Source organism: Cordyceps fumosorosea, assembly GCF_001636725.1.
Source record: "Cordyceps fumosorosea ARSEF 2679 chromosome Unknown scaffold_27, whole genome shotgun sequence".
NCBI classification, from domain to species: domain Eukaryota; kingdom Fungi; phylum Ascomycota; class Sordariomycetes; order Hypocreales; family Cordycipitaceae; genus Cordyceps; species Cordyceps fumosorosea.
The window spans coordinates 21,222-47,984 of NW_017387327.1; the positions used below are offsets into that span (position 1 = coordinate 21,222).

General features: G+C 56.8%; 8 protein-coding genes across 8 annotated transcripts; 3 read left to right on the forward strand and 5 right to left on the reverse strand.

The window, feature by feature from the left end:
- Positions 1-637: 637 nt before the first annotated feature.
- ISF_08130 (GYF domain protein) lies at positions 638-5,225 on the forward strand (the record flags this gene model as incomplete). Its single annotated transcript, XM_018851733.1, has 4 exons — positions 638-747; positions 981-1,380; positions 1,435-4,858; positions 4,912-5,225. 4 exons carry the CDS (start codon positions 638-640, stop codon positions 5,223-5,225), a joined length of 4,248 nt encoding a protein of 1,415 aa, XP_018701003.1.
- Positions 5,226-5,790: 565 nt separating this feature from the next.
- ISF_08131 (F-box domain protein) lies at positions 5,791-8,889 on the reverse strand (the record flags this gene model as incomplete). The annotated part of the gene is made up of 1 exon (XM_018851734.1): positions 5,791-8,889. The coding sequence occupies one exon, from the start codon at positions 8,887-8,889 to the stop codon at positions 5,791-5,793; it is 3,099 nt and encodes a 1,032-aa protein (XP_018701004.1).
- A 1,146-nt stretch (positions 8,890-10,035) lies between these two features.
- ISF_08132 (iron transport multicopper oxidase FET3 precursor) lies at positions 10,036-11,032 on the forward strand (the record flags this gene model as incomplete). Its single annotated transcript, XM_018851735.1, has 4 exons — positions 10,036-10,074; positions 10,145-10,173; positions 10,236-10,764; positions 10,844-11,032. 4 exons carry the CDS (start codon positions 10,036-10,038, stop codon positions 11,030-11,032), a joined length of 786 nt encoding a protein of 261 aa, XP_018701005.1.
- A 314-nt stretch (positions 11,033-11,346) lies between these two features.
- ISF_08133 (DNA/RNA helicase, DEAD/DEAH box type) lies at positions 11,347-13,767 on the reverse strand (the record flags this gene model as incomplete). The annotated part of the gene is made up of 1 exon (XM_018851736.1): positions 11,347-13,767. The coding sequence occupies one exon, from the start codon at positions 13,765-13,767 to the stop codon at positions 11,347-11,349; it is 2,421 nt and encodes an 806-aa protein (XP_018701006.1).
- A 381-nt stretch (positions 13,768-14,148) lies between these two features.
- Positions 14,149-15,719, forward strand: ISF_08134 (phosphatidylinositol N-acetylglucosaminyltransferase GPI3 subunit; the record flags this gene model as incomplete). The annotated part of the gene is made up of 2 exons (XM_018851737.1): positions 14,149-14,630; positions 14,681-15,719. The coding sequence occupies 2 exons, from the start codon at positions 14,149-14,151 to the stop codon at positions 15,717-15,719; spliced, it is 1,521 nt and encodes a 506-aa protein (XP_018701007.1).
- Positions 15,720-16,052: 333 nt separating this feature from the next.
- Positions 16,053-18,578, reverse strand: ISF_08135 (Bromodomain protein; the record flags this gene model as incomplete). Its single annotated transcript, XM_018851738.1, has 1 exon — positions 16,053-18,578. The coding sequence occupies one exon, from the start codon at positions 18,576-18,578 to the stop codon at positions 16,053-16,055; it is 2,526 nt and encodes an 841-aa protein (XP_018701008.1).
- Positions 18,579-19,330: 752 nt separating this feature from the next.
- ISF_08136 (hypothetical protein) lies at positions 19,331-19,921 on the reverse strand (the record flags this gene model as incomplete). The annotated part of the gene is made up of 1 exon (XM_018851739.1): positions 19,331-19,921. The coding sequence occupies one exon, from the start codon at positions 19,919-19,921 to the stop codon at positions 19,331-19,333; it is 591 nt and encodes a 196-aa protein (XP_018701009.1).
- A 2,333-nt stretch (positions 19,922-22,254) lies between these two features.
- Positions 22,255-24,733, reverse strand: ISF_08137 (Rgp1; the record flags this gene model as incomplete). Its single annotated transcript, XM_018851740.1, has 2 exons — positions 22,255-24,110; positions 24,166-24,733. 2 exons carry the CDS (start codon positions 24,731-24,733, stop codon positions 22,255-22,257), a joined length of 2,424 nt encoding a protein of 807 aa, XP_018701010.1.
- Positions 24,734-26,763: the final 2,030 nt, after the last annotated feature.

Genomic DNA, 26,763 nt, shown 5'->3' on the forward strand with positions numbered 1-26,763 from the left:
GTTGGCAGCAAGGGGCCTAGCGAGGGGCTTGCTAGGCGCCGGCTTGGCTGCATAGCTGACTGAATGATTGCGCGTGCTCGATATAAGCGACAGACAGCAACGAGGGTCGGCATGTTCAATGTTTTTTAAATATCATCTATTGGATGCAGAGGATTGTAGAGGATTGTAGGTTTACCTACACATAGAAGGCAACTTCAGTTGAATGCCCCCATTTAGGATTCAGCCCTCGTGCCTACCAGCCGGCTAAACATCGGTCACATACCGCTTCAGGCATGGTGGACTCTGGGGGCTTCGCCTCGCCTACCGCCTGGGGGCCAATTCAAGCACCTCCAATTTTGCCTTTGCCAAAACCTTCTGGCTTTTCTTCCCAAGCGCCGCTGCTATTCACTTCACGCTCCCGTCATAACACACGAAACGCCAAACATCTGTACCATCTTACCGTTGTCATTCTCGTCCGCGCAATATCGCAATTTACGTTGCCCTAGCAAGCGTTGTCTTTGCATTTTTATTCTACATCGCCATTCCCGTCGCCCTCACCGGTGCCGTGTCGACCTTACCAAAGCTACCAGCCTCCCGAGCAGACGTGGCAACTCGCGCTTCGAGCTCCCCTTCTGGTCCAACAAGAACCACACTCAACATGCAGACCAATCTACCTTCGAGTTTCGCCTCGGCTGCCGCCGGCCAGAACGCGAATCGCGATCCCAGGACTGGCAGACCTGATGGTCGCGGTGCTGTAGGCGGCGACTGGTATGTTACCCCCCTCGTCCCTTGTCACGCGATTGCTTCATTGTGCGCTGCGTGGTTGAGGCGTTGGCACCATCTCACCTCCTGCGTGGGCTGATCACAGCGCAAATGCATCAGCCTTCAACCCATGCTGCGTGTGTCCGCCCCATCCACGACCCATTCGCGTCGCGAAAACCTTTTCCCATTTCATCCCGCGCCGCTCCCTTAAGCACAACATTTACTTACCACATCATCAGGGCACGTCGAGACGGTCGTTCCGCCAATGGGACTATGACATTTCGCCGCGCATCAACGACCCCCCTCGGCCAAACCATGCAGACCGCCCCTCCAACAGACCTCGCCGCCGCCCAGTCTACATCGGCTGAGCCTGCTCCGCCAGTCGCCAGCGTAGAGGTCGAGCCGAGCCGCTACACCAAAGATGATCTTTTGGAAGTGTTTCGCATCCAGAAAATCAGCGATGATCCCTCTCATCTCTTTATGCCCGGCTGGGACCCCAGCAACATCAATGGAAATTCTGGCAGGGGTTGGGGCAAGAGCAACGAAAACCACATCCCGCAAGAACCCGGTGCATGCTGGGATCAGAATGGCGAGACGACCCCGATGGCCTTTCAAGAATACTCTTTTGATGAGAAAGAGGTGAATAGTGCACTTATTGACCTCCCCCCAACCCAATATTCTAACAAATTAAAGGCCTTCTCGACCGACATCAATTCCCCGCTCAAGCCTCCGACTCAAAGCAAGGAAACCCACCAACCAAACGGCAGCGGTCGAAAACCATCCATCTCGCATGGAACGGGTAACGCATACGGCGTAACATCACCGTCCTCTGCGACTCGGCCGTCGACTCGGCGGCGCGAGACCGTCGATTCTAATCCCTTCAGCAGCTCTGGACTGGGCTCTCCAACCGGGCCTGGTAGATTCTCCTCCCGCGATGACCAGACATTCTGGTTCAATCGGAAGGCTGGTGAATCTAAGGACTCTGATGCCCAGGACCAGTCCGCGGACCAGGCTCGTGACCAAGCAAAGTCCACCCTGCCTGGTCTCATGCGTGCTAACACTGCAGGCACCGTGGGGATGAGCTCCATTTGGCCTCCCTCTAACCCTAGTACGCCTGGGGCGGGAGGCTTCGGGAATTTCTCAATCGGATCTTCGACTATTGGGGACAAGCGTATTGGTGGCACTACTGGCGGCAGCAGACTCGCTCATCTCATGCCAAAGGACAGCTCCGAAAACATAAGTGCGAGACCTTTTGATGCCAATGCAACTACTGCAGTGCCTGAGCAGTCATGGAGAACACGGCCACGGACTGACACGGATCCTTTTGGAGACGATGAGCTGTCAGGTAGCGCAATGCTGGGAGGATCGCAGGACACCAACCCCGGCGGCAACCGTGCTCCCGCTCTAGGTACCCCTGTCAAGGGTTCCGCCGGCGATTTCGGCATGGCAGGACTGAATCTCGATGATGGTCCTAACAGCCCCTCTGAGACCAACCCTTATCGCAGTCCGGCAAACCACAACGATGGAGATTCTACGAATGAAAACAAGCACTACTCTGGCGCGTCTCAAGAGCCTGGTGCTGGGTTTGGTGCTCTACCTAGAAGCTTTGTCGCTGGCACTTTTGATGGTAGCGATCGCAGCCAGACATCAAGCGTCGGTGCGAAGGCTTACCCCCTCGGTCACCTGTCCGGATGGCCTGCGCCTGGCCCTTCAACTGGAACCCCCGACCGCGATCGTCCCAACTTTGGAGCGGCTGCCTTTGGAAACTCTCTCTTCGGAAACATGGGCGAGCTGCAGTCTCCTGGTCTCAGCAACCTAGGCAACGTGTTTGGTCCTTCCGGCTCTGGCGGACTCGGTGCTGGCAGCATTGGACGAGGTAGCAAGCTAGGCTCCCTATTCCCTGCCGCTATGCAGGCGCAGATGCAGACCAGTGATCATGAATCCGGGGGTGATGGCGCTGATCTGCGCCAACAAGGAAATCCTCTCGGTGCCATTGGCCGCGGCAGTTTCCCGGGCCCGCCCAGAGATACGGAAAGCCCGATGCGATCCAACCGCGGTGTGTTCGAAGAACTCTTCCCATCTAATGATGCGAACAGAGGACTTGCTCATATGGCCGGGTCGGACGGCAGCCAAGTACCCGCTGGCCAGTCCTATACTCCTCTTGCCGGAGGGTTGCCTTTCGGCGCGCCTGCTCAAAGTGAATTGCCGTCTGCTCAGGCGCGCCAGATGGTAATGCCCGATCGCATGAGATGGGTCTACCTGGATCCCCAAGGTCAAGTTCAAGGACCTTTTACTGGCCTGGAGATGAATGACTGGTACAAGGCCAATTTTTTCACCCCAGATCTCCGTGTCAAAAAGGTCGAAGACCCCGAATTCGAACCGCTTGGTCAGCTCATCCGTCGCATTGGTAACTCGCGTGAGCCTTTCCTGGTTCCTCAGATTGGTATTCCTCATGGGCCTCCTGTACAAGCCGGTGGCTATAACAGCAACACCGGCGTTATTCCACCTTTAAGCGGTGTTTTCCCAAGTTTTGGCAGGACTCTCACGGCAGAGGAGCAAAACAACTTGGAGCGCCGCAAACAGGAAGAGCAGTACATCATGGCCCAACAGAGAGACTTCGTTATGCGACAGCAAGCAATGTCCAAGTTTCCGATCCACAACCCTGGCTTGCAGCACCACTCTAGCGCCCAGAGCCTTCAAAGCCAACCAAGTTTCGGAAACATCAGTAACCCAGCCCAGCAGCCACCCGCCCTAGGAGGTCTGGGTCCTTTTTTGGACTTGGGAAACGGGCCCCTGCTACACGCGAGGGCAGGTAACGAACTCTTTCGCCAAGAGGATATTGTGAATCTGAGTGGTCATGAACGCCAGATGCTGGCTGCTGTCGCGCCTGGAAGTGAAGCTGCTGCTATGGGAGAACATGCCGGGGCTGAAGACGGCCTGCGCGCTGGTCTCCCACCGATCGGCCAGCTTACCGAAGACCCCGAAGGGTTCCGTGACCGTCTTCAAGAGTTCGAAGGTCTTCGTGCCCAGCATGATGCTGAGCAGGCTGCCAAGGCTGAAGAGGAGGAGCAGGTGGTTCCAGCAGCCAGAGTTCCCGAACCTTCTGCTGCTACTAGCCGACAACCTGGCAGAGCCGGGAAGAAGAAGAGGCAGTCAGAAGACGAGTCTTTGTCTCTCACTGAACAAGTCCAGATCGCTCAAGCCGCAGCCGCGGAATTCGCCCTACCCGAGGAGCTTGCGGAACCTGGAATGCCCATGCCATTCCCCCCACCATCCTCGAGCACACCACTACCTGCTCCTACTGCCCAGCGCGCGCGGTCCAACCTCCCCGAGCAGTTCAGTAGATCCCAGACGGCCACTCCCGAAGTTGTTCAGCCGCCACCTCTGGCGCCATGGGCCAAGGAGCCTGGTCAGGAAGGACAACGAGGCCCAAGCCTAAAGGAAATTCAAGAAGCAGAAGCACGTAAGGCTGCTAAGGCCGAAGAACTTGCCGCCGCCCAGAGAAAGGCTGCGATGGAGCAAGAGGGAGCCTTGCTACGCGAACGGGAGCGAGCTGCAGCTGCGGCCGCCACAGCCGCAGCCTTGCCAGCATCTAGTACGTGGGGTCATGGCTCGCCAGCGGCCGGTGCGACCGCATGGGCCAAGCCTGGGCCGCAAAAGGGAGTTAGCATCTCAGCATCTGCCTCTGCTTCATCGTTGAGCAAGAAAACATTGGCTGAGATTCAGCGGGAGGAGGAAGTGCGGAAGCAAAAGGCAATGCAAACCGCTATACAAACCGGTCCTCCTACCAGCTCTATCAAGAGTTACGCCAATCTAGCAAGCAAAACAAATACCCCAATCACTCCGAGCCCGGCATCTCCAGCTGCTCCCCCAGGCGCTGGTTGGGCAACTGTCGGAGCTGGTGGCAAAGTCAAAGTGCCAACTGGCCCTGCTGTTCCCGCCAGATCTACCAGCGGCGCAGGTGTCAAGCCCACGCCGGTTGCAGCTCGGCCCAGTCCCAAGCCTAGCCCTGTGATTGCCACGCAACGCGTCGGACCTGTCAACAGCGGCAACACTGCTATGGACGAGTTCAATGCGTGGACACACAGAGAGCTTAAGCGTGGCATTGAAACTGATGGTAAGTGGTATAGCTTAGATGTATCGATGAAGAATCACTAACACCCGTGGCAGTTGACATCTTCCAGTCGACTCTAGAGGCGCTTCCTCTTGATATTGGTGTGATTACCGACGCCGTCTATGGCAGCTCTACCACCATGGATGCTAGGCACTTTGCAGAGGAGTACGTTCGCCGCAAGAAGCTTGCAGAGAAGGGCATCTTTGAGAAGCAGGCTTCCGACAACCGAAGCTCCTCGGGTGGTTGGAACGAGGTTGCCAAAAAGGGCAGTGGTGGCCAACAGCCTCCTCGTGAGCCCGAAGCAAGCGCCTCGGCGATGCAGGGAGCTAGCTTCAAGGTAGTCCCTGGCAGAAAAAAGGGCAAAAAATAGAGCTACTCGCCCTTTGACATGTTAAAGGAGGCTCGAGCTTAAAAGCCGAACAAGAGCTCGCCGTTGAAGCCACCTACTCGGGGCTCAGCCAGCGAAAAACCGAAAAGGTCTAACGGCCATGGGATGGGGGCATGTGTCGGGTGAAGAAGGGACAAGCCCTGTTGAGGGCATACTGATGTCGGAAATGATGTAGCATGAATAGTAGGATATGAGTGATGCGGTTGACGAAGCGATGTTTGGAGAGCAGCGAATTATCAATGTGTAATGTTTGAGGAAAACAAAAATGGGTGGTGCGCCTTGCTGGCCTACTCATGGCAAACTTGTACTATGAATTGTAACTCATGACTAAGAAAAGAAGACATGATGTGATGAGTACTACTAAAACTTCAAGTGATCTTGAGTTTCGATCCAGTCACGCACAGCAAAACGGGTCAAGATGTAAAAAGTGCATTGCTTTTCTCTATATCCCTTATATCCCTTCTGTCCCTTTCTCTTTCCCTTGACGTCGCAACTTTGTCCAACTTGAACCCCTCCTGTCCAATTGAGCCCCTACATTTCACCCACTTCACTTGTTCACCTTGAGCCCCTCCATGAGTGCCTCCAGCAGGGTCCAACCCTCGGAGCCCTCCCAGGCGGTCTTGCCGCGGCCCATGACGCTACGCACGGCGCTGCGCGCCTTGCCGCGCCACCTGGCGCCCACCTCCTCGACGCCGTCACCCCAGGTCTCGAGCGCGACCACGAGCTCGTCGGTCCGCGCGACCACGTCCAGCCAAGCGGCCTCGTCCTCCGTCCAGTCCGTCGAGGAGGCGGCGGCGTCGCTGCTTCCGGGGAGCAGGCCGCTGCCGGAGGAGCCGACGGCGGCGCGCCAGGCCTTCTCCGCGGCGTCGATGGCGCCCGCGTAGTCACGCCGCCAGGCGCGCAGCTTGCCGACCAGCGACCAGAGCTCGGCACGGCGGGTGATGAGCGGGACGATGTCCTCCTCGATGACGCGGGTGACGAGGCGCTCGGTAGTGCCGCGCGCGGGCTCGTAGACGCCCTCGGCGGCGGCGTCCTTGGGCTTGGAGAGGACTTCCTCTTGCAGCAGCGCGCCGAGGACGGTCGCGTTGACGGCGTCCTCGGTCGGGCGGATGCGCAGGATCTGGCGCGTGGCGGCGAGGATGTCGGCGACGGCGGGCGGGCGCATGCGGCACGCCAGAGTGACGACGTTTTCCCAGATGCGCCAGTTGTCGTGCGCCGCGGTGGCGCCCATCTTGTACGCGTGCAGCGCCTGGGCGAGGAGCCTCTGTGGGTCCTTGGACAGCTCGGTGTCTTGTGCCGTCTTGTTGGCGGCGGCGGCGGCGGCGGCGACGGCAACAGTTTCGTCTTCGTCATCCTCGGGCTTGGCTTGCACCTCAGTCACGGCTGCGGCCTCTGACTTCCCTTCCTTCTGGGCAGCGATGACCTCGCTGTAGAGGCTCCAGAGCGCCGTGCCCAGGTTGCTCCAGGTCTTGGCGTCCTCGCCACCGAGGTCGCCGGTGGCGCTGCCGATGGCCCGGTTAAAGGCCACGGCAGCGTCCTCAAAGCGCCCTAAGCGCAGGCTGATGTCTCCGAGGCGGCTCCACATATCCGGATCGAGTCGGTTCACAGTCGTGGCCTTCTTGTACGCTGTGTGAGCGCGCTTGAGATCCTTCTCCCGGAGGTAGTGCTCGGCGAGGGATCGCTGCGCGCGCGCGTAGCGGTGGCCGGACACCTCCCAGGCGCGCTCGTAGAAGGCGGCGTTGCCTTCCAGGTCGCCAAGGATGCACCACAGGCGTGGCGCGTTTGACGGCGCCAAAGAGCGCTCCGGGCCCGCAAAGTCATCAGCCTTGAGGGAGGCGACTTCTTGAACGGCAACCTCGTCATCTGGGTCGGAGCTAGACGTGGCGTCGGCACCTGTCTTGTTGAACAGTTGCCAGCGCACTATGCCTTTGGCTTTGGCCTCTCCTCCACTGCCGCGGCCATCTTCATCATCCATGGCATCAGCGGCCGCGAGGCAAAGAGCAACCTCAGCCCAGAGACGGAGACGCTTGAAGATTTCGAGCGCGGAGACAATGGAACCGGCACCGGCCCAAGCGTACGCCAACTCGGCCTCCAAATGCCAGCGAGGCGGGGTTGAGAGGGCGTGAATATATCGAAGGCGCACGTCAGCGGGTGCAGATTCGGACGCTTTGGGGGCAGGGAAGAACGACGTTGGTGCTCCAGTAGCAGACGCTGCCTCATCGCCCGTATGGTGCCCTGGTGCCGAGACTTGTATGGAGGGGACCTCTGGCGCACTCGTCGAGTCCTTCTCTTCTTGCTTCCCAGGCTCCACGCTGCCTTCATTCGAAAACGTAGTATCGGTAAGAACTTGGTCGGCCACAGCCTGCATTTGAAGGACGCCGCGCTCCAAGGTGCGGCTTCGGTGAACTTCAATGCGAGAGCGCACAAGAAGGGCTTGTGTATATGTTTGCCAGTTTGTTGACTTGTCGGCAAGCACCCGGGTCGCGAATGGCAGAATCTCTTCAGCGGTAAGCGTGTCTGCCGGCGAGAAGGTGTCTTTGATGGTCGCTTCGGTAAGAAGGGTAATCTGGTCGAGAGGACTGAGTTGCGGTTGCTCATCGGGCACCAAGTTTGCCAGTTTTTCGGGCAGCTCAGTGGACTTTTCGTCTCTACCATTACGTTCCTTGCTAAACTGAATCTCCTCAAGGAGAGTGTCGTCGTTTAGTTGCAGAGCTTGTGGCTTAAAATCGTCTTCCTCATCTTCGCCAGCTTCAGTAGCTGTTTCCTGCGCCTGGCTGAGGGCCAAGACGACTAGTTGACTTATACTCTTTTCCTGGAACTTTGTTCGCTTGCCGAGAGCGCCCGATAAGGCGTACAAGAAGTTGCTTGTTTTGCTGGCCTCTTGGACGAGCTCCTTTGCCTTGTCCGCCCGGCCAAGCAAGATGTTGTTGTTGGCCGCCTCGAGTAGAAATTGGACTTTTTCCTGTGTGCTCCACGTGTCTTGATCTGCCCAAACATCATCATTCAAGACAAATCTACGAACAGCGTCCATGGAATCCGTAATTTGGGTTGCTAGCGAAGGAAGCTCGATCCAGTTGGAGCTCTTGGTGAAAGTAGAGCCGCCAAGGCTGGGTTGTGCAATGAGCTTATAATGCCATACATGGACTCGTAGTCTTGTCCAAGATATGCTGTGCTTTTGAGGCTCGGGCCCAGGAAGCTGCACGACATCATGGGCTGATGTCGCGAGGGTCTTGGTGAGGATGCGTCTGGCGAGGCAAAAGAGCTCTAGCGAGGGGATATGCGAGTATGGCGAGACTCCGTCAATTTCCAGCTGTCTGACACAGTCTCTTCTCATCTTGGTTATGGGAGTAACTGCCGAGTCGGAAGAAGTCGTCACATGCGACGTTGATGCCCAGGCCTTGAGAAACAGCGCCTCGATGTCTGCTATTGGCTGGCGTGAGGGTACAGGGCCTGTGACATTGATCTGGAGGAAGATATTGAGGGCTGCTACGCCAACTTCGAAAGCCTCTTGAATCTCCTTGGGTGTTTGGGCGACGTTTGGCGCATGTTGTGCGTCGGCTGCAGACTGGAACAGCTCTTGGATGAGACTCTGGGCAACGGGACTGGCAGCAAGCTGGGTCGCGGGGTCCTGCAGCGTCAAGGCCATGGTTGCGCCGTTGTTGAGAGGAATTTGGTGAGCCCTAATTCTTTTTGTATTCCGGCAATAGGTGCATTTATGATCCAACTTGGAGAAGACTCGCGACAGTGCCAAGTCGAGGGAATCAAAATCTTGCGGGATTGTCGACGGGAGAGCTGCACTGAGCCAAAACAGCGCCTGTGGGGTGTTTCGGGACTTGAAACTTTGGCGCGGGATTCTATACCAGTATCTAGACCAGGATATTCCAAAGATCAGAGATTTGGCTAAATCAAGGCCGTGTCCCGCACATGCGAAGATGATGCAGACTTGGTGGTGAAGGTTGGTGGGATGGATTAGACATGGTGGGGCTTCCAGATTCTTCTTCTCGGTGTGCCGCCTGCCTGCGTGGACAGGAATGGAGGGGTCCTTGTTACAAACATTTGCTACAAACATACATATGAAGCCGCATTGGCGCTCGTTCGCGGGGGAGAAATGTAGGAAGCAAAATATAATCTGAAAAGACTCACAAAGCTACTTGTTCGACTCACCGCTGCTTTCAGGACAGAGGGTGCTCTCGGGTGACTATGTCGAAGGATGCAACGGGTTTCTAGTGAGCAAACACAGTGGTTGTAGGATCGACGCTGCTTCTGTCTCAGCCTCCCCAGACGTCATGTTGCAGCAAAGCCAGGCTGGGAGCGACATCTCGAACAACTCGGCGTCGAATAAAAAAAATCGTAAAAAGAAATAACAAAACAATGCTAGGTGTACAGCTCACCGCATAGGTACCATATTCTTCCCTTCTCATTGCCCGCGCTGGTCCCAGGTGCAGTCTTGTGATGCTGCGGTTACAGCTAACTGAGCTACTGACCTAGAGCTAAATCGAGGACAAACGCCACCCCCCCCCCCCCCTCACTTTTATTAACCTGGCAACTGGCAACGCGTAGCTTGAGTCTCAAGGTATATTCTTCGTAGCTACCCTTGTGAACATCGCCTTTTTATTTCTTCCCCCTCAACCTGCGCCCCTGCGCGAATTCTCTCTCACGCAACCCTCCGTTCTTGCCCAACACTGCCATTCACCCGGCCGAGTACGTTGTTGATAGCTAGGAAGGTTTCGGCCTGCGAACATCGCAAACACCACCAGCATCGCCACTTTGCCTCCCGCGACCGAGACAAAACATGGCAGCCAAAATAAATCCAGGCATCGTCTACATGACGGTACGAACAATGCATTCACACCGCCTTCATTTCCCCTTTCCCGTTCTTTCTCGCTAATCTCAACTCCTAGGCCAGCCTGGTCCTCTTTGCCGTTGCCGTGTAAGTCCCCAATGTCACACGCATACCAACCGCAACGCTGACCACCTCATCCTCTTCTCCAGAGTCCTCCATTTCCACAGCCTGCACCTGTCGCTGCCCATCCCTGCCGCCGTCACCATCTTGACCGTCATCATCCCCATCGCCGCCTTTCTCAACGCCTTTGTCTACCCGAACCTGCTACGCGACTCCTCCACCTCCTCCTCCTCCTCCTCCTCCTCCTCCCCCTCCTGGCAGCGCCTGCTCCCCGGCGCGCTCCAAGGCCTCCAGGCCATCCTTGCCGCCGTCCTCGCCACGCTCCTCGCCCAAGGCTTCGCGTCCTCCCCCGCCACCCGCGCCTGCGCCCTCGACGCCGCCTGGGACGCCCTCTACCGCGCCCGCGACGCCGACGCCGTCCGCCTCGTCCAGGACACCCTCGGCTGCTGCGGCTACTCCGACGTCGACGACCGCGCCTTCCCCTTTGCGAGCCTCATCCAGCAGACGTGCGCCCAGATTTACGGCCGCGACCGCGCCTGCGCGGCGCCCTGGCGCGCTGCCATGGAGACGCACGCCGGCATCGCGTTTGGCGTCGTCATGGCCGTGGCCCTGATGCAGGTGCGTAACCAACCATGCAAGAAAGAGGAAGGAGGATAGTGTACAGAGGGAAGAGAGAGATTGCTGACAGAACGTCTAGGTGCTCGGCCTCGTCCTCATGCGGCCCGGCACGAGCTGGTGGACCGCCCTCCGCACCCCCGAAGACGAAGAGGCCGACGACGGTTACGACGAGCGCAGCAGACTGCTGGGTGGCGAGCGAGGGTCTCAGCAAGCTACGACTTCTTCCCCAGTCGCCGGACCGTCAACCTATGCTGAGGCGGCCCGATAACGCCCACTGCATCAGCATATCCGAGAACCAAGTTGTCGAGTTACAATGTCTTGATTGCATGATTTCCGATCTGTTTTCAATATGGACGCATTTGATTTAGCTTGGCGTTTGTTCTGTGGCCATCTTTTCATACATCATTTCTAATCGACCACTTTTATTCCCCCCCTAATACACAAAGTCAAGATCCTGTCTGCCTTTTCGCTTTCCCATATAAGATCCGCGTCATCTTCCCAGCTATGCGCCTTGTAAATGATGAATTATAAAATACAACTGCTATGCTAATGCAACCGCCATCTCCCATTCCCACCTCTTGTCTACCTCTTGCGCCGATCGTGCGCTTCCTTGCCCAGCGCCTCCAGCGCCGCCTCGTACTCGCGCACGCGCTCCTCGGACATCTCCTCGACGCGCGCGCGCTCCACCTTGTGCGCGCGGCGCACGCCGGCGCCCTTGGCGATCTTGCCCCAGAACCAGCCGCTCTCGCCGTCGGCCACGAGCGTCCACGCGCGACCGTCCCGCCCGGCGCGCGCGGTGCGCCCGACGCGGTGCACGTACGCGGCCAGGCTCGGCGGCAGGTCGTAGTTGACGACGTGCGGCAGGCCGGGGATGTCGATGCCGCGCGCGACCAGATCCGACGCGACGACAAGCCGCACCGGCGACAAGGGGTCGGCGAGCGCGCGCAGGGTGCGCCGGCGCTGCGCCGTTGCGGTCATCGACGTGAGCGCGGTGCCGACGTGCGCGGCCAACGACGGGTCGAGGAGTGCGAGGAGGCGAGACAGTCGAAGAGCGGACTCGTTGGACTTGGTGAAGATGAGGGCCATGGGGAGCGACGTGGTGGCTTTCCTAGGCGCGGGGGCGGTGGGGGAGTCAGAGTCCGAGTCGGAATCGGAATCGGAGTCTGAGCTTGTGTCAGAATCTGAATCAGAGGTGTCGGGGTCGGAGTCGGAGTCGGAGCTGCTATCAGACGACGAATCCGAGTCCGAGCTGGACGTGTCTGAGCTCTTGTCCGAAGCGTCCGGCGCCGATTTGGCAGCAACCGTTTTCGTAGGCGCCGCCTCCGGCTCCTGCGCCGTCATCAGGCCTCCACGCAAGAGCTCCAATAGGTATAGCGGCTTGAGATTGGCATCATGCACGCGGGTCGCCCACTCGCGGAGCTGCTCCGGCAGCGTGTGCTCCGAGACCTGCGCCTCGCCGGTCTTGTCGTCGTCGGCATCCAGCACAATGAGTTGCGGTCGACGCAGCGCCAGCTGGCCCAGTAGGCTCAGGTCGCGCGTCAGCGTCGCCGAGAGGACCACCTTGCGCACGCTGCCGTACGCCATGCCGGGGAAGTCGCGGGCGCCGTAGTGCGATGACGCCCGGAACCGGGCCATGAGCGTGTCCAGCCAGCCCTGGAAACTCTGCGCGAGCAGCTTATCAGCCTCGTCGACGACCAGCCACCGCACATAGTCGAGGTCGAATCCAGGCGTCTGCTCCATGTGCTCCACGAGACGACCGGGCGTGCAGATGAGCACGTCCACCGTCGAGGCGAAATCGATGACCTCGCCATCCCAAGGGCCTAGTCTCGGGTCTCTGTCTTCGTCGTCGATATCGATGTCCGCTGACGTGGGCAAGCCTTTTACCTTGAGGTTCTGTTGTAGTATATCCTTGTATGTCTCCGGATCGTATCTCGACTCTCGCTCAATCAAGCTCTCTTGCTCCGTTTTTAGCTGCTGGCTACCGACCGAGATACCTATGCGCACGCGCTTCCGGTCGCTTCCTTCGTATGCTTTGGCGCAGAGCTCAAACACTTCTTGCGCCTGTCGCACGAGTTCTCGAGTGGGCAAAACCACCAGTGCCCGCAACCTCGTGACCACACCTTGGCTGATATCGTTGACAATGGGTAGTGCATAGGCTAGCGTTTTTCCAGATCCGGTCGCCGCAGATATTAACAAATCGCCGGGCAACCCTTTGTTGTTCGGTAGCAATAAGGGAATCGCAGCAGTTTGGACAGCAAACGCCTCGGCGTAGCCCTTGTTCTGTAATACCTCGGCCACCTTGGCAGGGATTCCCACGTCCGCAAAACTGGTTCGCGTCGATTGCGACACGCGGATGGGAGCCGCTAGCCATGATGGCAGGGTATCATACGTGGGTTTTGCGTCTGCCTCCTCAGGCTGTTCGGGCTGGGGCAGGGGTTCCAGGCCGTGCTGTTCGACTTCCTCCTCGGGCTCCTCAGCAGTCTGGTTTGCCGCAGCTTCGCTCGCCATTTTCAACGACTTGGCCATTTGCTCAAGAACAGATTTGTGTCTTCCATTTTGGTCGTCGTCGTCATCCTCGGCAGGTAGCTCTTCGGTTCGCTTCTTCTTTTCGCGCTTGGCCTTCTTCTTTTCGGGGGCTACGACAGCTTCTGTGCAAGTGATAGTCACATCGCCATCACCGTCGACAGTCTTGTCTATTTGGGCATCATGTTCCTCGTCCTCGTCCGACCGTTTCTTCTTCGTCTTGTCCTTCTTGTGCTTTTTCGATTTCACGGTTTTCGTCTCTTCGTCGGGTTCTCGGTCCGCGGTTTTGGACTTTTTCGACTTTCTGTCTATAGATTCGCCTGTGGCATCTGCGCCAGTCCTTTTCCTCTTCGACTTTTTCGAGTTCGACTCGTCTTTCGCAGGTGGATTCGTTTGGCCCGGGATATAGCGAGTGGACTGAGCGTCGGAGCTGGTTGGAGCAGTCTGGCTGCCTGCTGAAGGCACGTACCGCGCATACATTTTGTCGCGAGTCCCAATGGACAGTGTATGTGCCGTAATGCGACGCGGGGAGCTGTCTTGCTTCTCGACTTTTTACTGGAGATAGTCCCGCCGCCAGCTTCCTAAAAATTTGGCCGCCACTGCTTATCGTGATTTTGCCAGCATTCACCACCCAGCTTATCGGCCCACCAGCCACATCTTTGTACAGGGGCAGGACCAGCCACTGTAGCCGCTTGACACAAGCGCTGAGACGCAGACATGCCAGCGAGGCGCGGCTGCTAGAAACCCCCTGTAACATCTCAACACCATATTTCATTCATGACATGAGCCGCGCCAGAATTACAAGGCCAGAAACAGCAAATCACAGGCTGTGGTAGCTTTTTCTTCATATTTTTGCCCATCATGGGTCGCCGAAGGTACAACATCGCCATGGTCAGCGACTTCTTCTTCCCGCAGCCAGGAGGAGTCGAGGCGCACATCTACCAGGTCTCGAGCAAGCTCATCGATCGCGGACACAAGGTCATCATCATCACGCATGCCTACGGCAACCGCACGGGCGTTCGCTACCTCACCAACGGGCTCAAAGTATATTACGTGCCCTTCTTCATCATCTACCGCGAGGCGACCTTTCCCACCGTCTTCTCGTTCTTCCCCATCTTCCGCAACATCTGCATCCGCGAGCAGATTGAGATTGTCCACGGTCACGGCAGCCTGAGCAGCATGTGCAACGAGGCAATCTTGCATGCTCGTACCATGGGCCTGCGTACCGTCTTTACCGACCACTCGCTGTTTGGCTTTGCCGATGCCGCGAGCATCCTCACCAACAAGCTTCTCAAGTTCTTCCTGAGTGACGTCGACCACAGCATATGCGTGAGCCACACATGGTACGACGACACTCAGTACCTCGCCATAACTTATTCTAACCATTATACAGCAAAGAAAACACGGTGCTAAGAGCCTCGCTGGACCCTCTCATGGTCTCCGTCATCCCCAATGCCGTAGTTGCGGAAAACTTTCGCCCACGCGACCACCCCTCCCACACTGGTGGCGACGCCGGCGGCAACACGCCGTTTGGCGGCCCAGAGCGCAGCCCTACGCGCATCGGCCCCAACGACATCGTCACCATCGTCGTCATCTCGCGCCTGTTCTACAACAAGGGCACGGACCTGCTCACCGCCGCGATCCCGCGCATCCTCGAGAACCACCCCAACACGCGGTTCGTCATCGCCGGGTCCGGCCCCAAGGCTATTGACCTCGAGCAGATGATTGAGAACAACGTGCTGCAGGACCGCGTCGAGATGCTCGGCCCCATCCGCCACGAGGAGGTACGCGACGTCATGGTCCGCGGGCACATCTACCTGCACCCCAGCCTCACCGAGGCGTTCGGCACTGTCATCGTCGAGGCCGCCAGCTGCGGCCTGTACGTCGTCTGCACCCAGGTCGGCGGCATCCCCGAGGTCCTGCCCTCGCACATGACCACCTTCGCCAAGCCCGAGGAGGATGACCTCGTCCTCGCCACCGGCCGCGCCATCACCGCCGTCCGCGCCGGCAAGGTCCGCACCGACCGCTTCCACGACGAGGTCCGCCGCATGTACTCGTGGGACAACGTCGCCCAGCGCACCGAGCGCGTCTACGACGGCATCACCGGCACCATCCCCGAGGAGGAGTTTTACGGCTTCGACACCGCCGGCTACAACGGCTCCCGCGTCCGCGACTTCGCCCTCATCGACCGCCTCAAGCGCTACTACGGCTGCGGCATATGGGCCGGCAAGCTCTTCTGCCTCTGCGCCGTCATCGACTACCTCTTTTTCCTCGTCCTCGAGGTCCTCCTCCCCCGCGAGAACATCGACATCTGCCCCGACTGGCCCCGCAAGCTGCCCAAGGACCGCCCGGCCAAGGCCAGGAACCGGACCAGCTCGTCGCAGGGCGGCGCCAAGCCCGACGTGGCCGTGCCATCCTCACGAGCCGCATAAAGTTCTTCTTGTACACTAATTACTAATTACTCAATGGGAGAGCGCGGGTTTTTGTGGCGTTTTTCGGCTTGATTATTCATGCGTGCATTGTCAGTCCACGGAGCACAAGGCACATCACGATGCTGTTAGCTTCAATTTATTTTCACATGGGGTGTCAGCAGATTTAGCGATTGTCTCATGCCTTACATTGCTTGAGGTGTTGATATCAATTCAAAAATATATTCGCTAAACACGGTAAAAAGTACATATTATTGGCCTCCGCTGCTATGTAGTCCACTGCACAAGACGCGGGTTCCTTGCCCGTCGTGCTTGTCGCGTCGGCGCGGGTTGCTTCTAACCTCTCGCGGAGACGCGTCGTCTTTTCGACGTCGACGGTCCGTCACCATCTCCATCGTCATCCTCCTCCGCCGTGTCGTCGGCCGTCGCTGCCGCTGCCGCAGACGCCGTACTTGTTTCCGTCGTAGCTAGGGCTGCACCGGTACCGGCAGCGGCAGAGCCAGCCGCGGGTGGGGGCGGTGCGCGGTCCTTCTCAGCACTGCGCAAGTCGCTGAGAAGCTTCTCCACCTCTACGAACATGCCGCGCGTGTTTCGGACCACGGCGTCTTCGTCGACGCGGTAGCCGACAACTTCTTCCTCTTCGTCTCGTAGGCGATTCATGAATGTCTGACCGGGTCCGCGATGCGGGTCCGGGTTGTACATGATGGCGTTGCAGAACATGTGTACTAGTTCCCGCTCGAGCTGCGCGCTGTTGATGATGGACTGCGGTGGCGTCAAGTCTTCTGATATGGGGAGCCAGACACTGGGGCCGCCAGGGTCACCGCCGGCAAGGTTCGACGCAGCGGTAGAGGCAGCCTTATTGCCATGCTTGATTGCTGCGCGGATTTTCGTGATGTCCTGGGGCTGTAGTACGATTTGACGGTAGCCAGGCGCGTCACGCTCGCGGATACCAGTAGCGAACATATTCGCATCACGATGGCTTGAGATTTGATCCAATGCCGATGACGAGACCTTTGTGAAGCCTCGCGTCCAAAGCACATGAGTTGGTGGTGCGGGAGGCTCGTGCGGGGTATCTTGTCGTTTTCGCTTATACGCGCGTGACGAAACACTGCCGGGAGTTGCCATGTGTTTACCATGGACACTTTCATCAGCCGTAGTGTCTCCCGTTTCCTCGTGCAAACGTGGCGTTGAAACTTCTTTCTTGATCTTGGTATGATACTCCGTGGATGGCTCGTCTGTTTGGGAGACAAGCGACTGGCTTCTTCTTGTCCCAGCGACTGAAGGCGTGGAGCTAACAGCACGACCGCGTTGGCTGGTACGGTATGAACGGCCGGTACGGCTAACAGGCTCCAGCTTTCTTGGCGTTTCCTTGACTGATAAAGACCTTGATGATGCGCGTGCAATTGAGCTGGCTCGCTGCGGAGGGCTAACAGGCTCAAACGCCGGGCTCTCCGGCTCCTCCGCGACCGGCCGCGGCGTTGACGGAGTGGAGTGCGATGCCCATTTGGTGCCAAAGCCTCGAGTCAATGGTATGGAGCTGGCTTGTACGGGTGTCTGAGGCTGTGACGGGGCCGCAGATCGCTTGCCTTGTGGTGTGCTGACTGCTTGGCGGATCATGTGCTCTGGGATAGCTGGCTTTGGGGGGCCGTATGGCGCCTTATCCAGTTGCGCAGGCGAGTGTGTTCTTGAGAGGGGTTGCTGTTGTCCCGCGGCCGGCGGCGCGGGTGCCAGCTTTGGCGGAACATTCTGTGTCGCTGGAGTTGGATGAGGTGAGGCGGAAGCTAGTGGTCGAAGGTTCTGAGGGTGTGGCTGTAGAGGACGGCCGGGGAGATTGGATGGGTTGGCTGCAATTGGACGGTGCTGGGGGTGTTGTAGAGGAACACCTTGCGAGGGAAGCTGCTGGGTATGGCCCAGGCTGGGAGGATTGGGGATTGGACGTTGTTGGCCATGCGCTGCTGCTTGTGCTTGAGCGGCGGGAACTTGCGGTACACCCTGCTGCTGGGTGCCTATTTGCGGTCCTGGGTATGGCTTTGAGTTGCCGGGGGCCACTCCTGGTCTAGCATGTTGCATTGCCTGGCCGGGTCGCGCTGGCTGAAGAGGCTGCTGTGAAGGCTGTGGTGGTGGACCGGCGGGTGACTGGAAGCTATTCCCAGGCTTCGGGGATGGTGACGGCCGGATAGGTGGCGTCGCAGCTTGGAGGTGTGCATTTCCAGGTACCGTTGGTGGCGGTACACCCGACCCGGGGGCTTTTGGTGTTGGAACCACGGCGCCTCTCTTGATACCTGGCGCGATTCCTGTTGTTGGTCCTGGCGATGGGCTAGGGCTGTTGGAACCTAGAGCCGAGGCCTTGGGATCGCGAGAAGGGAGAACAGGCGCGCCGCTCTGAGATGCTGACCTAGCCAACCGTTCCTTTTCGCTCTTTTCCAACAACTGTATCTCCCTTTGAACCGTGGCGAACTTGCGCTCATCCTCTCTAATTTGCCTCACAACGTGGTCACGGTAACGACCATACAAGCGCTCCACCAAGGCCGGCACTTTGCTGACATATTTATAAGCCTCCGTCAGCGTCGGTATAGATGGCGCTGTAATTTTCCGCTTCTTAGACGGTGAAAATCCAGCCTGCGCTGCCTCTGCCCGTTCGGCGTCGCTCTTGAGCTCCTCGCGCAGCAGCAGCAAGAAGAGTTGCTGGAGCGCGTTGGAGCTCAGGCGAGCAGCGTCGTACGTTTCTCCGCCTTTGATCAGCGCATTGTTTTTGAGCGTCTCCGATATGCGTACAAACGCAGCGGGTTCGATGCCTTCATTCAGGAGGGACTGAAAGAGGAAGAGCGACTCGAGAGGCGTATATGTCGTCGGGTTACTCATGCCGGGCCTGGGCCCGCCTCGCCAATGCTCGAGGGGGCCGTTGCGCTGCGCGAGGAGTTTTAAAGGCGCCACGGTCGAGAACGGAGGTCGGTTGTCGGGGCTGGTGTTGGGTCTTGACCACGGCGGCCCAGTACGCAAACGTGGGATCGAGCTGCCACAAGGCGTCTTCGCGTCAGGGAGGTCGAAACGCGTACGAAATTGCGCGGCCGTGGACTTTTATCGAGCTCTAGATGATTTTCATTGGGTATTTGATAGAATTGCGCGTCGTTTTGCGGCAGGCGAATGTCAACTTCCGAAATCGTCGATTTTTCACGAATGCGAGCGATTGTCTATAAATCACGTGAGTCAGACGAAAAAGTGGTAAAAGTTGCGCTAGAAAGTTGAAAGCCCAAAAAGTTAGGGGGGAGCGCCTGTTGGTCCACTGCAATGTCCACTGTAATGTCCACTTGCCCGCCAAAATCAGACTAGCCTGTGGTGGTTGGAAGGCCGCTACCTCGATATCAGATCGTCAGCCGACGCGGGGCTTAATAGACAACAAGCATATTATGACTAGGATGGGCATCAACAGTTTGTTAGTTTTGTAGTTTTGCGGGCAACACTTCGCTTGTACATTAATTATACAGGATTATTTCGGAAGAGCTGCATAGAAATTTCCAGAGGGGAAAACGCCAAACCATGCTCGCTGACTGGGGAAACAAGTAAAGAACAAAGGATAAGGAAGCTGTACACGGGAATAGGAATGAACTGGCAGGTCATCTTATTCGATCGAGAATCAAGACAGTTCCATTGATTTCCAGAGTGCGATTCAGCCACCGGAGGTTTTCGGGCGGGTAGTATTCGTCAGCATCAGTGCGCGAGGCCCAAAACCAGATGAGGGTCCAACAGAGGCCCCTCGCGATGCGCGGCCCGTCCCAGGGCAGACGGAGGACAAAGGCGACCACGATGGCGGGGACGCGTAGCATGAATGCAAGCCGCTCGTCCCACGCGCCTTCCTTTTGGCTGCCACCGCCGGTGAGGACCGCGAGGGCTGTAATAACGCACGAGGCCGCGAGGGTGCCGAGCTGCGCGAGGGTGACGGCACGCGAAATGTCCGGGTCGAACATGACGATCCAGATGCTGCCGCTGACAAACGTCGATAGCACGACGGATACACTGACGTCGACCTGCACCTGCGACGTGAACTCGAAGCTGAGCATAGCGGCGCCGGGCGTCATGAGCAGCAGCCACAGCCCGAATTTCCAGAGGAAGCGCCGCAGCCTGCCGCCGCGGACGACCAGGTCAAAGAATAAGTAAACGAGGAAGAGCCCCTCGATGACGATGCTCATGAGCGCGATGCTCGGCATGATGGGCGGCGGCTGCGACGGAGAAGGCGGTGGGAGCAGAAACAGTAGTACGGCGGCTGCTCCACGGTGCGCGGGCCTATATGGAGTGACGAGATCAAGAGCATGGAGATTAAATAATGGGCGGTTTTCTGGGTAAAGAAAGCATCGGCCAATAGTTTGTGCGTAAATAGATATTAGACCTATGTATCGTGCTGATGTAATGTTGATAAGTGGTGAGGTTGAGCACAGTTAAATTGGCCGAACTGCCTACAAGGGTGTGGCAGGCGCTGCACCTTGCGCATACAGTGCTGTTACACAGTCTAACTCATTTCCTCCTTACCAAGCTTCCATCCCGGCATCAACAAGTTGCACATAGATGGACATTTCCGATTCAGGGCAGCAAAAATTACTTATCTAACAGGAATGTCTGTCCGTCGTCATCCTTTCCCAGTTTCGCAGCGATTCCGTCGTGCAGCCACCACTTGGACCAGCCACCACAACACTCATGTTGGGTAAACACTGACTACATCTATCCTGGAGTGAAACGTACAGCCCCCTTCCTGCCGTCTCATCCCCTTTTGAGAATGGCTTCCAGTCGATTCAATCGAATCTGTCGAAATCCCAGCCACCGAAGGACGCAGGGGCGCTGGCAGCTCTATATACACCTGCGTCGACCGATCCGCAGCAAGCTCGTGCCTACTTTCCTGGCTCGCACGACCGTCCACGTTGTTCCCCCGCCGCAGCGAGCCGTAGCCCGATGAGTACGGGCTCCATGGCCCTTGACTCGCACGGGGGTCAATTTTCATGTCTTGGTTATAATAGAAACTCACATCTTCCTGCGACGACGCGCGCACCGACTTTGTACCCTCCTCACTTGCTCCCCCAGCGCCGGCGTGACGACGCCGACGCCATCGCCACCGTCGCCGGAGGCACAAATACACGCCGATCCACAGGAGAGTAGCCAAAGCGAACGGCCCCAGGACGGCGCCCGCGATCCACGCTCTGGATGGCGGTGGAGGAGGCGGCGTGCCGGGTGCCGGACCGTATGTGAAAGATGGGGAGGACGACGGAGTGGTGGAGTTGCCGAAAGTCGTTCCAGATGGGCCACCCGTGGGTGGCGAAGTGATCTTGGCCGGGTCAGCGCGATACAGAGTCTTGCCAAATTTGGGCGGCGTTCCGCAAAAGTATGCCGTTGTCGTCGGTCCCTGGGCCGAGGGAACAAGCAACTGGGACTGGCAGGAAGAACCAACTTGGCTACGCCGTTGCGTTAGAAAACCACTACACCACGAGAGCAGGCATTTTCTGCTTTACCATGATGAAGTCGAAGCGACAAAGCTCAACGTCCCATCCACACACGTCGTGGCCATCGCGCAGCTGACAGAGGTAACGGGACAACAGCCGTTGTATGTGGACGAGGAGGCGAATTGGTATCCAGATGGGCACGCGTAATATGACACTAGCACAAGAGTCAGCCTGGCTTTCCGTTGCGCTCCAAGGTTCGAGCCGCTGATCGTCTCACATACCTGACAGGTTGGTCCGCTCAGACGGCGCGACGAAGCCTACGAATGCTGCATTATCAGGCCCAGCAGTCGTAGTCATCTTGCCTCTCTATCTGAAAGGCAAAATCCAGAAGCCCTATCTCCGGCCAACCAACAATTTCAAGAGGGGACCCAACGCAACGTAAAATTTCCGAAACTTGGCCTGCAGGGGTGACGGCGCCGCTGAGCATCCGTCGATCTTGAATACCCTATCTAGATCATCGTCTTCCCGTATCGGTCCAATGACTCATGCAAGCCTCTGAAGAACATTGCAAAGATAAAAAAAGGAGATTGTAAAAGTTAAGTATGAAATGGCAGATCCTCCTCTCTATAAGTCCCAGCCTCGTTGGGCTTCTTTTTTTGACAAGTACGTACCAGCCGCCCGGAAAGGGGACCGACCATCATGCAGAAATCAGGGGCCCCGATCCAAAAAAAGATCAGACTTGTCAGCTCTCACCTATCAACCCCTCCTCGCCTGCAGGCTGGCCGTCAGGCGGTGACGAAACTGAGACAGCCTTGTCGACATAACGTTCACCAGAGCCTGATTATCCAGCACATCGCAGCAGTATGATGCACCCAAACTCATAGACGGTATAAAAATAACCACAAAATGTATACATTTGCCTCGCGCCCGAAATGTAACGGATTACCATCTTTCTAATCCTTTTCTTACGCTAATAATAGCTCTAAACACGATACCCAGGACCGCTAGAAACAAGGAACTTGCTAAACTCCTTTCAAACAAATCATGTTGTTTTTATATCCAATGGCCTCGAAGCAACCAGGGAAAAGAGGCAGAACATACAGCCACGCACATTAAACAGCAAGTCCCCCCTCCAGCGACTCATCGCGCTCCAGCCTCTCCAGCCCCGTGCCTACAGCACCGTACACCTTGAGCGGGACAGACACGTCAAAGCTCTCACAGGCCAAGTTTTCCACAGCCACAAGCACAAGACCGCCTTTGTCATCCTTCGATATCTGCTCCAACAGTGTAGAACCCACCGCAGAAGTCGGCGGCGCGCTCTCCTTCTCCTCGCCGCTCTTCGCCGGCACGACAAACTCGACACGAATCTTCCACTCAAAACTAACGCCGCTGGTGACGAATTCGGGGGTGGCTGATATCGGTATCGTAGGCGTAAATACAATGCGACGCGAGTACATGGTCGTTTCGGAGGATCCCTCGTAGACCTTGCGCGTGACTCTTTGGATGCTTGAATCGGAGCGCACAGCCAGGGACGCGTCGATTTTCTCCGACGTTTCCAGCGTAGCATGGACGGCGTAGCAGGGCACTTCGGCCTCGGTAAAGTCTATGACCATAGTCACAACCTCGCCGAGTCTGTATGCCGGTCGAGGCAGCATGACGGCGCCGATCCTCTTGCCATTTCTTGCAATTTCGAATCGGTTCTGGCTTTGGCCTTCGCTGGCCAGGTTGCTCCTCATGATGGCAAGATGAATGGCCTCTTGTGTAGAGCTCACTTCATCAAACATCGATGGGCGGCGTGAATCAAGGCCGTCTGTTGGTGAGAGTAACGTACTAGGCCTGTCATCCCTTGTTTGCGTCACAAGCTCGTCGACGTATGCCAAGAACTCGCTCATGTTTCCCTTGCTTTCCACATGTATGCGGCCTTTGCTACCATGCTTGCGCTTCGTGACAGCTTTTACTAAGGCCTCATCTTTCAATAGTATGTACGGGCTCATTAAGTCGTGGCCAAGAATTTCACCATAGCTGTTGACGCTGCCAAGCACCCTGAAAGGAATCTCGACGGAACGAACCTGCTGCTCCCGGGCTCCTCCAGCTCTTTGTGTTCCAATGACCAAGCTGTATGATATTTTTAGGGCCTTTCCCTTGTGCGTTGGTGGCAGACCTCGAGGTAGACGAAGTGTATATTCGAAAGAGCGGCTCTCGCCGGGCAAAAGTTGCATGTCGACGAACAAGATGGACTGGGGAGTGCTCAGCAGCGGGACCGCCTTGGAGTTCGCCGCACCTCGCATCTCCTTCATCGTGCTCAGCTCGTTTCCTCCCAAGAAATCACCGAGAGAGTTGCTGATAGCCCCCCAGCCAAAGCCGCGCAAGAGACCGCTGTCTCTCCTATTTTGATCAAGGCCAACGACGCCCCCACCTCTCCCGCCGACGACGCCTCTTTTCTTGACTTCGTCGAACTGGCCGAGGCTGACTAGGGATCCATCGAGCAGGAAAGAGCCATGTACCTGGGCATAGCCCATCATGATGGATTCCGGCACCTTGCTTTGCGAAGAAGGCAAGCCCGAGTTCCCTCGCAGGTATGGTGGTCGGACAGTGCTCCTCACAGCAGGGTATTCGGAAGCAAGTGTTTCGGAAGAATGGTTGCTTATCGCATAAAATTCGCCGCTGCTTCGTGGCGTCGCGCTGGCCATGCTGTTGCTCGATAGGATACGGGCTGCGGGGGTGAGAGGTTTGTCGGAGTCTTTTGGTCGCAAGGCCAGACCGTTTCTTTCGGTGGGAGCGTTCTCTTCTTGTGGATTCTCGGCTGGAGGTCCGGCAGGGAAGTGAAAATCGGGCATCGGTGAGGTTCTGGGCGATCGTCGTCGCCCAATGCCGGGGGTTGAAGGCGCGGTGGAGGAGCGGCCCGGTTGGCCGTATCTATCGGGGGGGTATGAGGCAGTATATAGGGGAGATGTCATATTTCGGGGTGCTAAATCGCCGTCCTCGTTAGCATGCAGAAGGCACGTCAGTATGGAAAGACTCACAATGCTGTGGTCCAGCGCCTGGGTTTCCTTTAGACATTATTTGCAGGCTGGAGGCGCGATTATGGCCGCGATGCAGCATAGCAGGCCGACTCGGTATTTCATTTCGTTGAGTGTGGTCATCGATGGTGCCTCCCGAGCCAATTGAGACAATAGATAAGGACCGTTTATGAGCGTGTCCTGGTCGGGATTCAGAAAAGGAGCCAGCGCCTGAAGGCCATTGCACGGCCGCTGACCGAGAATTAGGTCTTGCTGATGGTATGCTCAGAGATAATGCAGATCTTCTATGCCCTCTGCCGTTGCTAGCAGGGGGAGGCGCTGTGATGGAACTGCCTCTACCGTTGCGGTTGGCTCCAAGAGGCGACGCCAGGTTCGAGAGCAGCCGCTGACGGTCCGAATTGTTTCGTCTCTGCTGGGCGGCTTGATTGGGCTGGTTTCCTCTTGCGGTATCCGATTCCCTGGCAACATTCTTGAAGGTTATGGTGCACTTGATGTCCTCGCCAGCAAAGACAGTTTGGTCTCGCCAGTGGACAAATACGCGAATGCTGCCGTTGTGACCGTCGGGAGCCATGGTTAGCAGGCGGCGTCGACGGTAGTTAGGGAACGACGAATATGGCCCGGTTGCCCTGCGAGGAGGGGCTTTTTATTAGAGACGCAATGATGGATCGAATGGACGCGGCATCTCTGAAGCGGCGATTCGCAGTGCGGACAGGTCAGCTAGTAGTCTTGGTGTCTGGGTTGGATGTAGCGCAACAAGGCTCACAGGAGACAGTTGACGTCGCTGGCGTTTGGCGGAGCCCCCACTACTGACTTCTGGGTACAGGTACCAGGTACCCACATGAGCTGACCACAGTTCTAGCTACCCTATAGCCCTTCCTGTACAATCAGACCGTTGCCCCTGGGGCACTGTGACTTGAAATCATGTATAGATGTTGCCTAGTATTTGTTTTTGAGGGTTCATGCTTTTCTCGTAAAACACTTCGGTTACTATCTCCCAGGTAGTCGTATGAAAGCCTAAAGTCTAGAACACTTCCCAAACAAAGGTTGAGCTAAATAACAGCTCTGTTGCAGCACTGAAGACACAGTCATTGGCCTAAGCAGAGCAAAGAAAAGAGGAAATTGGATAAAAACCATGATTTAAAACCCAGATACAAGAAACCCCGGCTTTCATGGAATACCTTGATCGAATTGCAGCTCCATTGTACGGAACGTCCTTGGGCACCAGGAGTCGCAGAGTTGCATTAAGATGGAGCATACTCGGCTGAGACAGTAACTAAGTGATTAATAAAGGGATGATAAAAGGCTAGCAGATGTCAATATATGCAGAGAATTATCGGTAGGCTTGCTCTAGGGTTAATGGAGCACGCCGGTCAAGGCGCAAGCTGTGGCATAGCTGCGGGACAGTGGCCCGCTGCTTGTGCGTGCCGCGTTGCATCGAGGCTAAGAATATTGATCTAGGTAGATCGAGTGGAGAGGAGCAGAGGAGAGGCAATAAGTAGGCATGGAATCGGAATCGCAGGTCGTCTCAACCAGGGGCTGGTCGGAACGGGGAACTTTGCAGGGCAGTTCCGGCGCGCAAGTGTGGATTTTGTGAAGGCGGATTATGTTATTGACCATGATTTCTGCTATCAATGCTAGATGACGGCTTGATGATGGCGTGCAGCAAGGTTTGTGAAAGAAGGGTCCTGCGAGTAAGACGAAGAGGAACGGAACGGATGTCGGTAAGGGCCTCAAGGCCGACAGGGGACCACGCGGTGGCCGGCTGTGCATTGTGTGTCCTGTCTCTAAATCAAGTTTCTGTTACGAGCTGCAGTACTCCGTCGGCTGTTATACACACACTGCATCACCTGGAGCTCCGTTTTTGTTAAAAGAGGCATGGGATTGGAGGCATGGGATTAAAGGTGCGGCGTGGATGTCTAAAGTCCGATGGCGGCGTGTAGATGGCGGCGTTAAGCAAAGTGATGCTTCTAAAACGGGCGGATACAAAGATGATTTGACAAGTACGGAGCGAGAATCGGCAAATGTAGCGGGTTAAGACAGAGAAGGTTAGCCACATTTATTGTGCGGTATTTTGAAACCAGTGGAAGGAACTTGGGTCATGCTATAAGATATGCAATAGGATGTAGCTGAAGCTGGTGGCGGTTGGTGTACATATATATGCATAGATGTGCAAACGGCGGGGCAGAAGCGGACGGTGTTTTACAAGTTGGAGAGCGGCGTTTGCAGGCAAATTGCTCAGTACAGACAGTAGGCATTACCTTGACAGCTGGAAGCCGATTGGCCTATGCAAGAGCTGCCCGCAAAATAATAGCTTCAGATGGGGCACATAGGAACGGAAACGGGCATCTCGTTTGCAAGTCTTGGATGAAGGCAGCTCGTAATCAAGGCGGCAATCGGATAACACTGGATACACACACTTGAGAGCAATCTATTGTGGAGGACCATCAAGACTGGTTGATTTCTAAGCTGCTGATAGTTTCTTGAAGTGCGGCCCTCTCAGCTCGGATTCAAGAAAAACGAGGGAAGTGAATTCCAAATTATAGATGTGATGGCACTCATAGCTTCTCACCCAACTAACAGCCAGGGAACGTGGCTGCTCGG